Raw genomic sequence first — 13,742 nt, forward strand, 5'->3', positions numbered from 1 at the left:
AGTCGAAATTGGCGAAATAATTACGTTGAGGGAGCTTAATTTTACAATGCATTCAGCAGGTGAAAATGAAAAATATTTTGTCAAGTCAAAAATATTTGGAAATCATTTTTTATTCAGCTCGATACAAAATCTGATTGGAAATGTTGATATTAAAAGATCTCAGCTCAGAATAAAGCATCATTGGCCTTCTCCTGTTATGATTCGGCCAATTTTTTTTGTTTGCTAAAATTAGAAAGAAAAAAAAAAGAAAAAAGAAAAAAAAGGTAATGAATAAATTATTTTCTTGATCAGTCGGCCGTGCAGGGGGCAACATGTTGTATAAGCGACTGTTAAGATGGGGTATCCTTGGCGGTTATAAAATTACAACTGTTAAGATGGGGTATCCTTTTCGGTTAAAAACTAGTTTTTAATCTCGCGAAGTTGTCAGAGCAATTCCACCCCTAAAGATTTTGCGTCAACACCCGGTGCATTTATCCACTCAGTGAACATTAATAGGCCAAAGCATCTCCACCCCTAAAAAAATGCGTTGGCACAAACGATCTCCACCCCTACAAAATGCGCTGGCACCCGGCCCATTTAAAATATTTTAAATTTTTTTATGAAAGAATAAATAAATAAAATAGTTTTAATTTCGGATAAGATTTTTAACCAATCTCGTAACACTACGTGTCATTATCCGAGCGTACTATTTTGTGAATAGATTTCCGCTAAGATTTGCAACCAATCTTGATGCGCCACATGTCACTATCTGTTTACAATAATTTAGCCAAGCTTACGATAAGATTTTCAACCAATCTTATTACACCACGTGTCATTATCCGAACGTACTATTTTATGGATAGATTTCCGATAAGATTTTCAACCAATCCCGACGCGCCACGTGTGACTTCCTATTTGCAATAATTTAGCTAAGATTTCGAGAAGATTTTTAACCAATCACGTAGTGCCACATGGCATTGTCCAGAACCTCATCTTTTTTTTTTTTTTGTCCATATAAACCCTACATCTCTACATCCATCCTTACACCAAACTCAATCCTTCTTTTTAGCTGAAAATCCTTCTTCATTGTTTTCAAATCTTGAGTTTTTTTTTTTTTTTACAATGTCTTCTTAAAAGAGAGTGCATAAACAATTTGTGGAGCAACAGAAAAGATTGTTGGCACAACAGGAAGAATTGATCAATATCAAGGAAGGTAGAGGTGGAGATAAGGCTTTCGCAATGGAGGAAGACTCAGATGATGACCATAGAAGGTAGATGGCCTCACATTCTCGCCATGTCATGGAAGCTGTGGGTCAGATAGCCAAACCCAGACGTGCCACAAACTTCGATAGAAAAAGAGAAAGCCGAGGTAAAGATCTCTTGGAAGATTATTCTATTCGCAACAGTGTACTCCCTGATCATGTTTTTAGACGTTGTTTTAGAATGCAACGAAGTTTGTTCAACAAAATCATGACTGCTATTTGCAACCATGATCCATATTTTTTGCAAAATGAAGATGTTTTTCGTGTTCTAGGTCTTCTTCCAGAGCAAAAAATTACGGCTGCCTTGCGAATGCTTACATATGGAGCATCTACAAATCAAGTGGATGAGATCGTGAGGATGGGAAAAACAACTGTTCTGGAGTCCCTGATGTGGTTTTGCTCTGCAATTAAAGCCATGTACCCCAATGAGTATTTCCGGACACCCACGCCAAGGGACATGTGAAGGCTTCTGAGGAAGAGTGAGATGCGAGGCTTCCCTGGCATGATTGGAAGCATCGACTGCATGCACTGGACTTGGAAAAATTGTCCAAGTGCGTGGTAATGAGCTTATGGCGATAGAAAAGGAGCCAAAAGTATCATTTTGGAAGCGGTGGCTTCATTTGATACATAGATTTGGCATGCTTTTTTGGTGTTCTAGGAGCTCAGAATGACCTAAATGTCCTTGCTCAATCTCTAGTGTTCGACGATCTGCTGCAAGGAAAATCGCCGGGATGCACATATTGGGTCAACGACACTAAATACAATGTACCATACTACCTTGCAAATGGCATTTACCCCAGGTGGTCTACGTTTGTCAAAATAGTGCCACATCCACAGACTGAAAAAGAAAAACACTTCGCAAAATGTCAAGAGGGGTGTAGGAAGGATATGGAGTGTTGTTTTGGTATCCTACAAGCTCGTTGGGCGATTGTCAGGTCTGCTGCTAGATAATTTGATGTCGAGGCTCTTCAATCCATCATGATGACGTGTATTATTCTCCACAACATGATTGTGGAAGATGAGCATGATTACGATACCGTTGATGAATATGAGCCGAATAAGATGAACAACTCAAGAATACGTATCTATTGTGCTCATGACCGGACTGAACATCCCGTGCAACACGAGCAGATGGAATGGGATGGACATTACAATGAATTGATTCTTCAGCGGTACACTGATGTGCAAGAGCCATACTGGCACGTAACCTACCAGAATGACTTGATTGAGCACTAGTGGGGATTGCAAGAAGGTGAAGATAATTAAAATGAGCTTGTGGTTGAAGAATAAAGTGTTTTTTTTTTTAAGTTTATGTAATTTTATTTGGTGTGTGTGTGTGTGTGTGTGTTTTTTTTTTAAGTTTATTTGGTGAGGTTATGTAATCTTATTTGATGTGTTTAAATAAAGTACAAATTTTTTTTTTGAAATTGCATAAAGTTCTAAAAATAAATAAGAAATTACATAAAGTACGAATAGTAAATAAGAAATTACACAAAGTACTAATAATAAATAAGAAATTACATAAAGTACTAATAATAAATAAGAAATTACACAAGAAATTAAATAAAGTACTACAAATAAATACGAAATTATACAAAGTCTCTAGAGCTAGGATATGTGGTGCTAGGATCTTCATTGCTAGGATTTGTGTAGCTATAACCCCCTCGACTTGTTTTCGCATCTCTTTCACGCCTCATTTGCACGACGTCTCTTTTTTTCAATGTCCAAAAATATTTTGAATTCGGAGACAGTCTTACTAGAGACTTGTTCATAATGTCACGATCTGCTTGAGCTATCCTTTCTTCTCGAAGCATCTCATTTTCTCGATTAAGTGCTTCTTTAATCATCTCGTTCTCTCGATTAACTATTTCTCTTTGTCTCTCAGCCGCCGCATCACGTCTCTCAGTAGTTGTTAATATTGCTGTCATAGTAGCTGCTTTTTCCTCATCTCTAGCCGCTTCTCGTACCATGTTCAGTTCACCTTGGCAAGCAAGTTCCTCCATATATTTAGTGTAGTCATTTTTGGAAGAACTACCTTTTTTCTTTGATGCCTTTTTACCTTAAGGCCTGAGGGACTGGCGAGTCGATTGGGTCTCCGGCACCTCTTCAGGCATCCATTCCGTGTCTTCAAATGTGTCGCCTTCTTATTCGACCGTGTCTCGTTCTGGCAAACTGTGTAGACCCATGCCGTGCATGACAACTTCTGGACCGGTTGTCACAATTTTGTATCTGGGGCAATCTTTGACAATTTGCCAACATTCCCATTTGTTGAATGATTTGTTGTGGTTTTTCGCATTGTAGAAAGCTTGTGCTTGTAGTGTCTATAAATGTGGGATAAGACAATACTATAAAAAATGTGGGTGTAACACAAATAAATAAATTAAAATATTGATGCGGGTGGAATACATGTAAATAAATAAAAATATTGTCACCTCATCAGCTAAACTTGTCCCACTACGTAGATTATTGGAAGCATGAGAGATGGCGTTTTTCCAACAAGTCAAGGATGCGTTGAGTTTTTTCCAACGACCTTGAAGACCTTGACAACTTCTGGCGTCTTTTCCATGTACATCAAAAAATGCTTTCGTAATTTTACTCCACATTTCTCGCTTATCCATCTCATTACCCATAATCGGGTCATGAGTTGTGTGAACCCAACATTCACACAATGTAACATCTTCAATGAGCTTCCATGTAGACATTTTTTTCTCTCAAAGTGTAGACAATATTGAAATGTAGAAAGTGCAGAAAGTGTAGAATATATTGAAATGTGGTGTAAGGTTGAAGATGAGGGTTAGGTATTTATAGAAAAAAATAAATATTTTATGTATTTTTTTAATAATTTTTCTGTATTTTTTTCATAATTTTTAATAAATTTTAATGTAGTTAATTAATCTGGACGGTTGGATTTGAAAAATATTCAAATCTAAGAGCCAAGGAGCTGCCACGTGGCCAACAATCATAATTCTGACCGTTGGGCCTTTTTATATTTATTTTTGGGGAAAAAACGTGGACCGTTGATCTGTGATCAAATGGTCCATTTTAAAAGTAAAATTTAAATTTTTTTTACAGTTGGAAATCCAATGGTCTAGAAAAACTAGCCGTTGGAAATCCAACAGCACTGAGAGGGCCACGTCGCCTACTTCCGAGTGAAGAAGAAGTGGGCTGACAGAGAGCGCCGCCGCCTGCACCCATTTCCCCTACTCGCGCCCGCTCGTGAGTGAACTGCACGCGCCAACCAAATAGGCCGGTATCTGGGTTTGTCCAAAATGAGCTGGTCTGTTGCCTGGCTTGGACTGGGTGCCATGCAAGTTTATGGGCTGGAGTGAATGGACTGACCCAAACTTGGTTTTTTGACTAGATGCTGGCACATTTGCACCCGGGTGGAAGTGCGCTCAGTGCTTGTGGATTAGATGGCTCAAGTTTAGTGAAGGAAGTACATGTGGCATGGGTGTATCAAAAGCCAAAAGGAAAGGATCTTTATGCTACGAATATTTTGCAAGTCAGCACCCACTTTAGGTGTGTCAGAGTGGCCCATCAGCAAAAAGAAATTATGAGGTATTTTCCATGCTTAGCATATTTACAGAATTAGTTCCAAGGTGGTTTTTTGCGCACTGCTCTGAATTCTGTTTGTGACCAAATGGAATTAATTGGTCTACCAATTTTTAACATACAACTCGGTGGAAGGCCAATGTTTTGGCCAGAAGGAATTGTTCGTGACAATTTTTGAAATCTAGTTGACAACTGAATGAACTTTTAGATGAATGGCGTCGGTGCAACTACTTGATCCTAATTTTTTGGAGTATTCCTTTATTCGGTAGAGTAAGTTCAAATAAAAGTTCATATTTTCCTCGACCATTCGACTTACGGGTCGATATTCAAAGAAATAAGGAAGCAATAAGTGGTGTGCTCAGCTTAATCATTTTTTTCAATCAAGCCATTCGGTTTAATCATTTTGGCAATCGGTGTATTAGAAGCCATTCGGTGTATTAGTGTGCTCGGTTTATGGGCTGATATTCAATATTTAAATTTTTATGGCCTTGATTTTCACAAAACCATTTGTTGTTGGCATTGGTTCAAAAAATCTTTAGGCCGAGTGCAAACATATCGGTGGAGAATCGGACTTTCATTCGGTGCGGCTGTTCGGTGAGAATGCTTTTCATGTATGGCTCATTTGAGGTGTGTGCCATTTAAGCTAGTTTGATTTTGGTGTCGCCTCAGCCATGTGGTTTGATTCAGTGGGACCATTCCGATTGGGTCGAAAGGCGATCTACTCAGTGAAGATTAAGCGGGCTGAGTAATGCTGCACATTTTATGACTTAAGAAGAAACACTTTCACCTGGACGACGGCGGTTGTTATTATAGAATGGTGGTGCTTGCTGTGATTTCACCAAGGATGCCCATTTGATTTTAAGATGACCAACTGAAGTAGAGTGGCTTATATGTCTCGGAATTTTGGGCGCATAGTGCCGAGCCGAAAAGACAACTGAGAGCTAGTCTCCACCGACCCTTTTTGTGTGTCAGAAATCTGCTCAAGACACCCAGTATACGTTACTCAATTAATTTCTGAGCTTGGCTGCACTATGAGCCCAGTTCGTGGTATCAACCTATTCAGCAGCATCGATACGCTTGCCGTGGAGAGCTTCGAATTTGAAATTTTTGCACAAATCAACTTGAATTCAAGGCCTGGATTCTAAGATTTAATTAGTTGGTTCTTCCGGTTCAATGATACACGGCCGACCATATCCAGTTTGATGTTGATTGAAACTAATTTTCGAAGTTTCGGTGAAGTTGTATTAGCCCGCCATGTTGTCGTGCTTCATAAAACTCGGTGGTGTGCTCACCCAAGTTCTGTTGTTGGTTTCTATTGAACTCGGTGCCAAAGAGAAAAATCTTCAGCAGTGACTCAATGGAAGGTGTGAAATGTCCGTAATAGCAGTGCATCTCGGTTTGAATCTCAACCCAGTGGCATGAATCATTGTTAGCCGAGCTCGGTGGTATCGATCCATTCGACCAACGCCATGTCCAGTTTGACATTGATTGGATTTCTTTTATGTTTCTAGGGGTTTGGTGCGGTGTTTCAAATTTGATTGAACTCGGTTAAATCCCAAGTTCTGATCATCTGCCAAGTCCATCAGTGCTGCCATGGAACTGCTTAGTAGGCCTGTTGACCCTAAAAATTACCAAGCCTACGGGGCACGCAGGCCAAGTAACTAATAAGCTAACTACGTCCTTCGGTTGAATGCGGGGTGTGCCAACTCGTCGGCCGAGCTCAATCGAGGAGTAAAATTTGTTGATGTTGCGTTGAGTGCGTTGCTGACTTCTTTATCTTGCGACTACGACCGAGGAAGGAACAAATCTCGGCCTTTGGATTCTCAAGCCTGAAGACAAGGCTGCTAGTTCTGCGAAGTTCACAAATCATCGGTGTCGGATTCGGTCACAGTGATTATATTCGTGAAAGTATAAGCACGTTGAATCAACACCAGACCGTACGGACACAAGTATTCAAAGATGATGTATGTCTTGATGGTGAATATGGTTCGGCCGTCAGAATGCCAAACCTCTGAAACTCACTTAGGAGTATCCAATCATAAAACCACTCGGCGTTTAATGCGCCGAATGTCGTAACGCGTAACACCTTACTTCGCCGAAAAGGCTAATAAGATGACATTTGCCAATAAGGATACGGAAACCCTTCTCGACCAAGACTTGGATAGGTAACCAATCGGCCTCGACGCAGTGCTGTTTATCCAAACTAAAGGTGCTTCGAGAACAGCTGATTCTACGGTAACAGTGTTGTTTATCCAAACTGAAGGTGTTCGCCGGTTGCCTTCACAGTGCTGTTTATCCAAACTGAAGATGTGTAGGCGGGAAAAAGAAAATAAAAAAATCTCAAGAGGTTTGAGAGGTTTTGCATAGGGCAATTGTGTGTTGAATTGGAGGTCCCTGAATTGCACCTTCCTTTCTCTATTTATAGCAGCAAAACCCAATCCTAACCATACTCGAACTAGGACTCCTTACCCCAATCCATCTTATCTCGGCCAGTCCCACCTCTATTAGGATTTTGAATCCAACTTCTTACTAGGCCACATTCACTTCCACTTTCCGGTATCCTTATTTGGCCGAGAATCCTTACTGCATCAAAACTTAACCAGCTCATTCATCTGCTTCGCAATAAGGCCCACCTACTTCCTATTCATCTGGAATATTCTTTTCCAAACAGGGCTTGGCCGACTTTTAGTTAGGCAGCCCATGAACCGACTGGTTTTTAGAAATCCTCGAACACAGCTTATGGGCCGAGAATAATTCCATACTCGCCCCAACTCAATAATTTTAGGTCCAAACAGGGCCAAACATTTTTTTTTCTTCTTCTTTTTCAAGTCATTAAATTGCAAGGAAGGCTCGAAGGTATGTGCATGAAAGCTCTATATACATGGAAGGCCAAACCGTTTTTTCAAGTCATTAAATTGCAAGTCTCGGCTCAAAGTAATCTTCTTCGGTGAGATTGTTAGGATGTCTATTCGGTCTAGGAGTGTTGTTTAGACAGAGAGGGGGTTTATTCAAGGACTTAAAATCGGCAATTCCAAAGCGCAATGATTAATTTCCTTAACCATTCGAATTATAGCCATAGCTCAAGGAAATTTGGGGGGCAATGTTTGAACCTAATTTTACACCATCGACTTGCAATTAAGGTCGTTGAGTGAGCAGTTCTAGACCATTGAGTACATGAAATGTTAAGATAATTTTTAGTTATTATTAAGTTGAGTGATAATATCATGATTTTTAATCATGATAATTATCTCGTAATAATTTACTAAATTATCTTGCCGCTTTCATATCCTAAATAAAAGGAGGTTGCAAGTAGCAATTCGCTTACCAGCACCATTGGGACTCTTTATCAGACTCGGGAAGTAGTAGAATCCCGATTGGACTCTACAAAATCATCAAGCTTTGCCAAGCTGCAGGAATATGCGTACTTGAAAGATAATATTCATGTTGCCACATCCCAGTCCGCTTAGTAAGATATTGTCCGCTTTGGACCACACCTTCACGGATTTGTTCTTGGGTTTCCACCCAAAACATGTCTTACTATAGGGAGATGGGCATGTACATATAAGGCACATCACCTCCTCTCCCCCGGGCAATGTGGGATATCACACATATTATCTTGGAATTTACAAAGGCAAGGCTACTGATGAATTATAAATACAGAGCCGTAGGCCACATTGAAAAGCCCCTTCAAATCAACACATAAATTGCCCCGCGCAAAGCTTCTCAACAACCCTGAGATTTTTTCCTTTCTCATTTTCTTCCCACCAACACATCTTCAGTTTGGATAAACAGCACTGTGAAGGCAACTGACAACATCTTCAGTTTGGATAAACAACACTGGAGCCATAGAATCAGCCGACCGAGGAGCACCTTCAGTTTGGATAAACAGCATTGCTTCAAGACCGACTAGTTATTATCCAAGTCTCGATCAACAAGGATTTCCGAGTCCTTATTAGTAGAGGTCATCTCATCAGCCTTCTCGGTGAAGTGAGGTGTTACTAGGTTACTAGGCTCGGCACATTGAAAGCCGAGTTTTATTTTATGATTGGATATTCACAAGTACATTTTAGAGTTCGGCATTTCGATGGTCGAACCACTTTTACAATCAAGATATTTATCTTTTTCGAGTATTTGTGCCCGTACATTTTGGTGCCAGTTCGGCGTACTTATACTCTCACGAATATAATTACTGAGACCGAACTCCGCACCGACGATTTGTGAACTTCAAAGAGATTAGCAACCTTGTCTTCATGTTCTAGAACCCAAAGGCCGAGACGTGTTCCTTCCTCGGCTGTAATCGCAATATCAAGAAGTCAGCAGCGCACCCGACGCCATATCAACATATTTTACTCACCGGCTGAACTCGGCCGACGAGTTGGCACACCCCGCACACAACCAAATGACGTAGTTAGCTTATTAGTTACTCAGTATGCACGCCACATAGGCTTGGTAGTTTTTAGGGTTAACATACACAATTTGAAAAATAAAACGTTCAAATAGTTTTTAAGTTTGATCTGATGTAGTCCCCATAATTAAGGATGTCAATTTAAACCGTTAAACCTAACAACTGTAGATAACCACTCGAATGAAATGAATTTGGGGATGAAAATTCGATTATATTTCGGATATGCGAAAAAATCGAATATATTATTTAGTTATGATTACGAATATGGTTATAAGGATCTCCGATCTGTATCCATCTCCGAAATCGACCCGAATAATACATATTATATATAATTTAATTTACATATAATAAATATTACTAAATTGTAATATATATATGCATATTCATCGAACTCATTATTTGAACAATTACAAAAGTTGGATTTTCTTAGAAAGTTCAAAAGTTTTGAATCAAAACCAATGAAAATCTAATGGTGCTTATGGGAGAGATCAAACATAAACAAATGTATCTATTATATTATAATGACGAAATTAGTATCTAATATAATTTTGGTATTGACGAAGATGAATATAACCGTTAACCGATAAAGAATCCGTTACCCGATAAATATGATTAATTTTCGTGATTATGAGGATGATTATAGCATATCTGTTCCCAATCCAAATATCCCTACCCTCAACTAATCCCTACTTTTTCGTTATCTTAAAACCTCCTATATAGGGCCAACCACGTGCATTTTAATTTACTTGGATTAATTATTCCAGCAAGGAAAAATACTTATTGCTTAATTAATCTGCTTGAAGTTGATGAACAAAGAAAGTGAACAAAGACGAATTAATTCATTAATCATGACATTTTATCAATTTAATTTATTCCCAGCTGCTTTCAAATCTACCCGTTACAATCAAAGGTTACTCAAAATAAAACTACCAGAAAAAATAAAAATAAAAAATAAAATAAAATAAGGGGAAAGGAAACAAATGAAATAAGAGAATTTTTATTTATTTTTGGTGCAGGTGAAGTGATATTCTCATCTAGATTTACTGCCGGTGGTGAATGATTTCTGAGCCGAGCTTGGGTGCTTCGCGGGGCACCAATTGACCTTGCGCCAGCATCAGGGACTTGTAGATCTCGATGATCATTTTCTCATCATACTCCTTAACTGGACCCTTTCCAAAGGAGCCGACCCCGTAGTCGCAGACGAACCCACCGTAGCCGGTACTAAAGACCTGCGAGTTAGCGAATCCCAGCATCAGCTTGACATAGGCGTCCCGTAGCCACACCAACAAATTCTTGGGCGAAGGGATTCTTCTGAGGAAGCTCAGCTTCGGAGCGATTTTGATCCGGATCCGACATACGCGCCTTTTACGGATCGAACCCAGTTCCGTCCGGTTCTTGTGCCGTCGACCACTTAGCTTCTCGTAGCCTCTCCCCCTCCTCCAGTAGCCTCTCAAAACCTTGCGAACGCTTGTAGAGACACCTTCCATGGCGGCCGCTGCCGCTCGTTTCTTAATTTGTTAGAAGGGTTTGAGAATTGTGAATTTGTGACAGATGGAGGGAGAGAGAGAGAGAGAGAGAGAGAGAGAGAGAGAAAGGTGGGTGAGACGGGTTGAAAAGCGATTCTAATAAATATATTACGTTTATAATAGTTAAGTCTGGTAGGGGAGGAGGAGTAGGAGGGGTCAGGGGTGGTGATCTACTGAACATAAATGAGGGAGGCTTGATGCTTACCTGTATTTGCATATCACAAGCGTGTCACTGTCCACATTATATCACAAGCGTGTCGCTGTCGATATTGAATGTGGGGGGACATGGTACGGCTAGCTGCGTTTTGATCATCGCCGTTCGATTCCCCCTCGATAATAAGGAGGATGTTGTCAAACTTGAATTTGAAAGGATTTTAAAAGATTTTAAAATCTTATTGTAGTTAACGAAAGGATTTTAAAGGATTTTTAGAATCCATGCAAATCTAGATGTAGTCAATCAAGATTTTAATAATCATTTTTAAAGTTCATCCAAATCTAAGTGTATTGAAAAATTAAAGATTTTGTAGGATTTCATTAAGTTGTGAATTTTAGGGGATTTGAAAGTAAAAAGTATATATAACCAAGATCAAATAGAATCCTACCTGACACCTTAGGATTTCAAATCCAAGAACCTCTCCCTCTTCCTCTCACACTTTATCTTCTTCATCTCTGCAATTTTTTCTTTTATCTCTGCAATTTTTCTATTTCGCCTATGCAATTTTTCTACAATTCTTTTTGCAATTTTGTGCAATTTTTTCTTCATGGCAGAGAAGCGGAATTGGAATTGGGTTGTGAAGGAAGAGGAGTAAGAGAGAGTTGCGGAAAACAAGATTACAGAAGAATTGACAAATAAAAAAATAAAAAAAAAGGATTGGAGGACAGAGGTTAGCTGGAACGGAAAAGAGAGAAGAATAAAGTGGGGAGGAAGGAAAGGGGTGCAGCTGGAGACTTTTAAGTAGTTGGATTTATGTGATAATCTTGACTTTTTATTTCAGCTTCATTTTAGTAGATTCATGACATAGATACATTTATCATCATTTGATTTATTTGACGAGTAAGATTCAACGCTGTAAAATCTATCAAAATTAACGTAAATCTGTTATATAAATCTTCTCAAGTCTTCCAAAATCCATATGGATTTTGTAGAAGTCTCATAATCCTATAAATTCATCACTTAACAAAATATATTAAAATCCTTTCAAATCCTAAGTTGACTGCACCCCTCTAAATTTTCTCCAAACCCAGCTACTTGTCTAATTAGTTTTATTTTAATTTTTAAGGTAGTGTCAATAAGATTAAAATTGTAGACAAAATTTTGAAAACTAAAAGAATGCCTCTGTGAGTCTTCCCGGCCCTTGAAATAGATGGATAACCGTGGCTTGCCACCAGTTGTCCTCTAAAAAAATAAAAAAAATAAAAGTTGATGATTGGTTTATTACTTAAATGTTGATAAACGTGCTCATTATTATTGGTGGCACATCATTTAGTTTATTCCAGCAAAGACATTGGGTAATGCTATGGAAGACTAAATGTTTGGACTATATTTTATAAATTAAATAACATAGAAGTTGATAATTAAATTATTACCTAAGTATTGATAATTGGATAATTTAGTCTCCTAACATAACGCAAAGACATTTGATTTGAAGTGGAGATAAAGGATAAAAAAAAAAAAAAAAAAAAAAAAAGAAAAAAAAAAGGGCATAGTCCGACTCCATTTTCAACTTAATAATTAATGGAAAATACAATAGGAAGTACATGTGTGCAATGCAAGAGTTCCATATATTAGTATGTTATCGTGAATGATAAAAGGACGACGAAAGTGGCGTAATATTTCATGTGTGTTGAGGAGACGAGTGTGCCGTCAGTCGTTCCATCCCATTTCCACGGACATTAAGGTTAAGGAGGGGAGAGCTTTCGTGTCAAATTGAGTTTTGCATTGTCTCGCTTCTTGGTTTTATCCTTAACTTAATCAAGCGCTACATTAACTAGAATTCAGAAATCTAAATCTTAAAGTTCAAGAGAATGCAATTTCCAACACTAGATCTAGGATTCGTTGTTGGTTTGGTTGCACATATTTCTTTAGAGGAGAGGATTGCCTACCCTACCACGTACTATCCATGGAAATTTGCAGCTGTGATTTTGCTCTGATTAATTTATATATGATCGATGTTTCGTTGTCATTGAAAGCAAATGGTTATTCGACGAAGACAAGAAAGTTTTTTTTTTTTTTTTTTTTTAATTATAGTGAGATTTGATATGTGATTTTTTGGCTATCCATTTTCAATATGATCTTTTTATTATCTTGGTCGTTTGAGAAGAGTTTTTCGTAGTTGTAGTCACTCTCGTTCTTTGATGAGGAGAGTGTTTTGTGGTAGTCATTACTTACTACTAATCCTTAGATCTTAGAGCAGTGAGTGTTGTTCAAATTGGAGGTGGTGGTTTTATGGCTTGTGTGATTGGCGAAGGACTTGATGTTTGTTGGAGGTGACTCATAGCAGTCTTTACCTCATTGTGCCTTTATGGTGGTTTGAGGGGATTTAAAGCCTTTTTTTTTTCTTTTCTTGCTTGTCTTTGCAAGGTCCTGCAGGTGATGGAGTTTTTCGTGATGTCTCATTGAATGATTTTGTGCCGAAGGAGTATCGTCTTTTGCAAATTCATTAGTAGGTGGTGATGCAAGATTATTATGTGGCTAATGTTGTGTATAGTCTTGTAAACATGAAATTGTATTCCTTGTCGATGATATTTCTCGTTTTATATGATAAATGAAATATTTCTGATTAAAATAATAATTGAATATGAGAGGGAAAAAAAAAAACACTTTCCATTTTCAAGTAAGGAATCTATTTCTGTGGCCCTTTTTCATAGTCTTATCTTCGAAGCGTGTCGTGATCAAAGTACCTATACGTAGTGAGTCTTGATATGCTTATAGAAATAGAGAGTAGAGAATTGTCCCAAATCTTAAGCGCGCATTGGAAGAAAAGAAAAAGGCAATTACAGAGATTTGAAAGAAGGATG

At 38.5% G+C, this 13,742-nt stretch overlaps 1 protein-coding gene across 1 annotated transcript; it reads right to left on the reverse strand.

The window, feature by feature from the left end:
- Positions 1–10,018: 10,018 nt before the first annotated feature.
- LOC103967147 lies at positions 10,019–10,982 on the reverse strand. Its single transcript, XM_009380403.3, has one exon. The coding sequence runs from the start codon at positions 10,683–10,685 to the stop codon at positions 10,239–10,241; it is 447 nt and encodes a 148-aa protein (XP_009378678.2). The 5' UTR covers positions 10,686–10,982; the 3' UTR covers positions 10,019–10,238.
- Between the last annotated feature and the right edge of the window lie 2,760 nt (positions 10,983–13,742).

The sequence above is a fragment of a genome, unplaced genomic scaffold, assembly GCF_019419815.1.
Source record: "Pyrus x bretschneideri cultivar Hongxiangsu unplaced genomic scaffold, Pyrus_bretschneideri_v1 Contig148, whole genome shotgun sequence".
In the NCBI taxonomy this organism is placed as follows: Eukaryota; Viridiplantae; Streptophyta; class Magnoliopsida; order Rosales; family Rosaceae; genus Pyrus; species Pyrus x bretschneideri.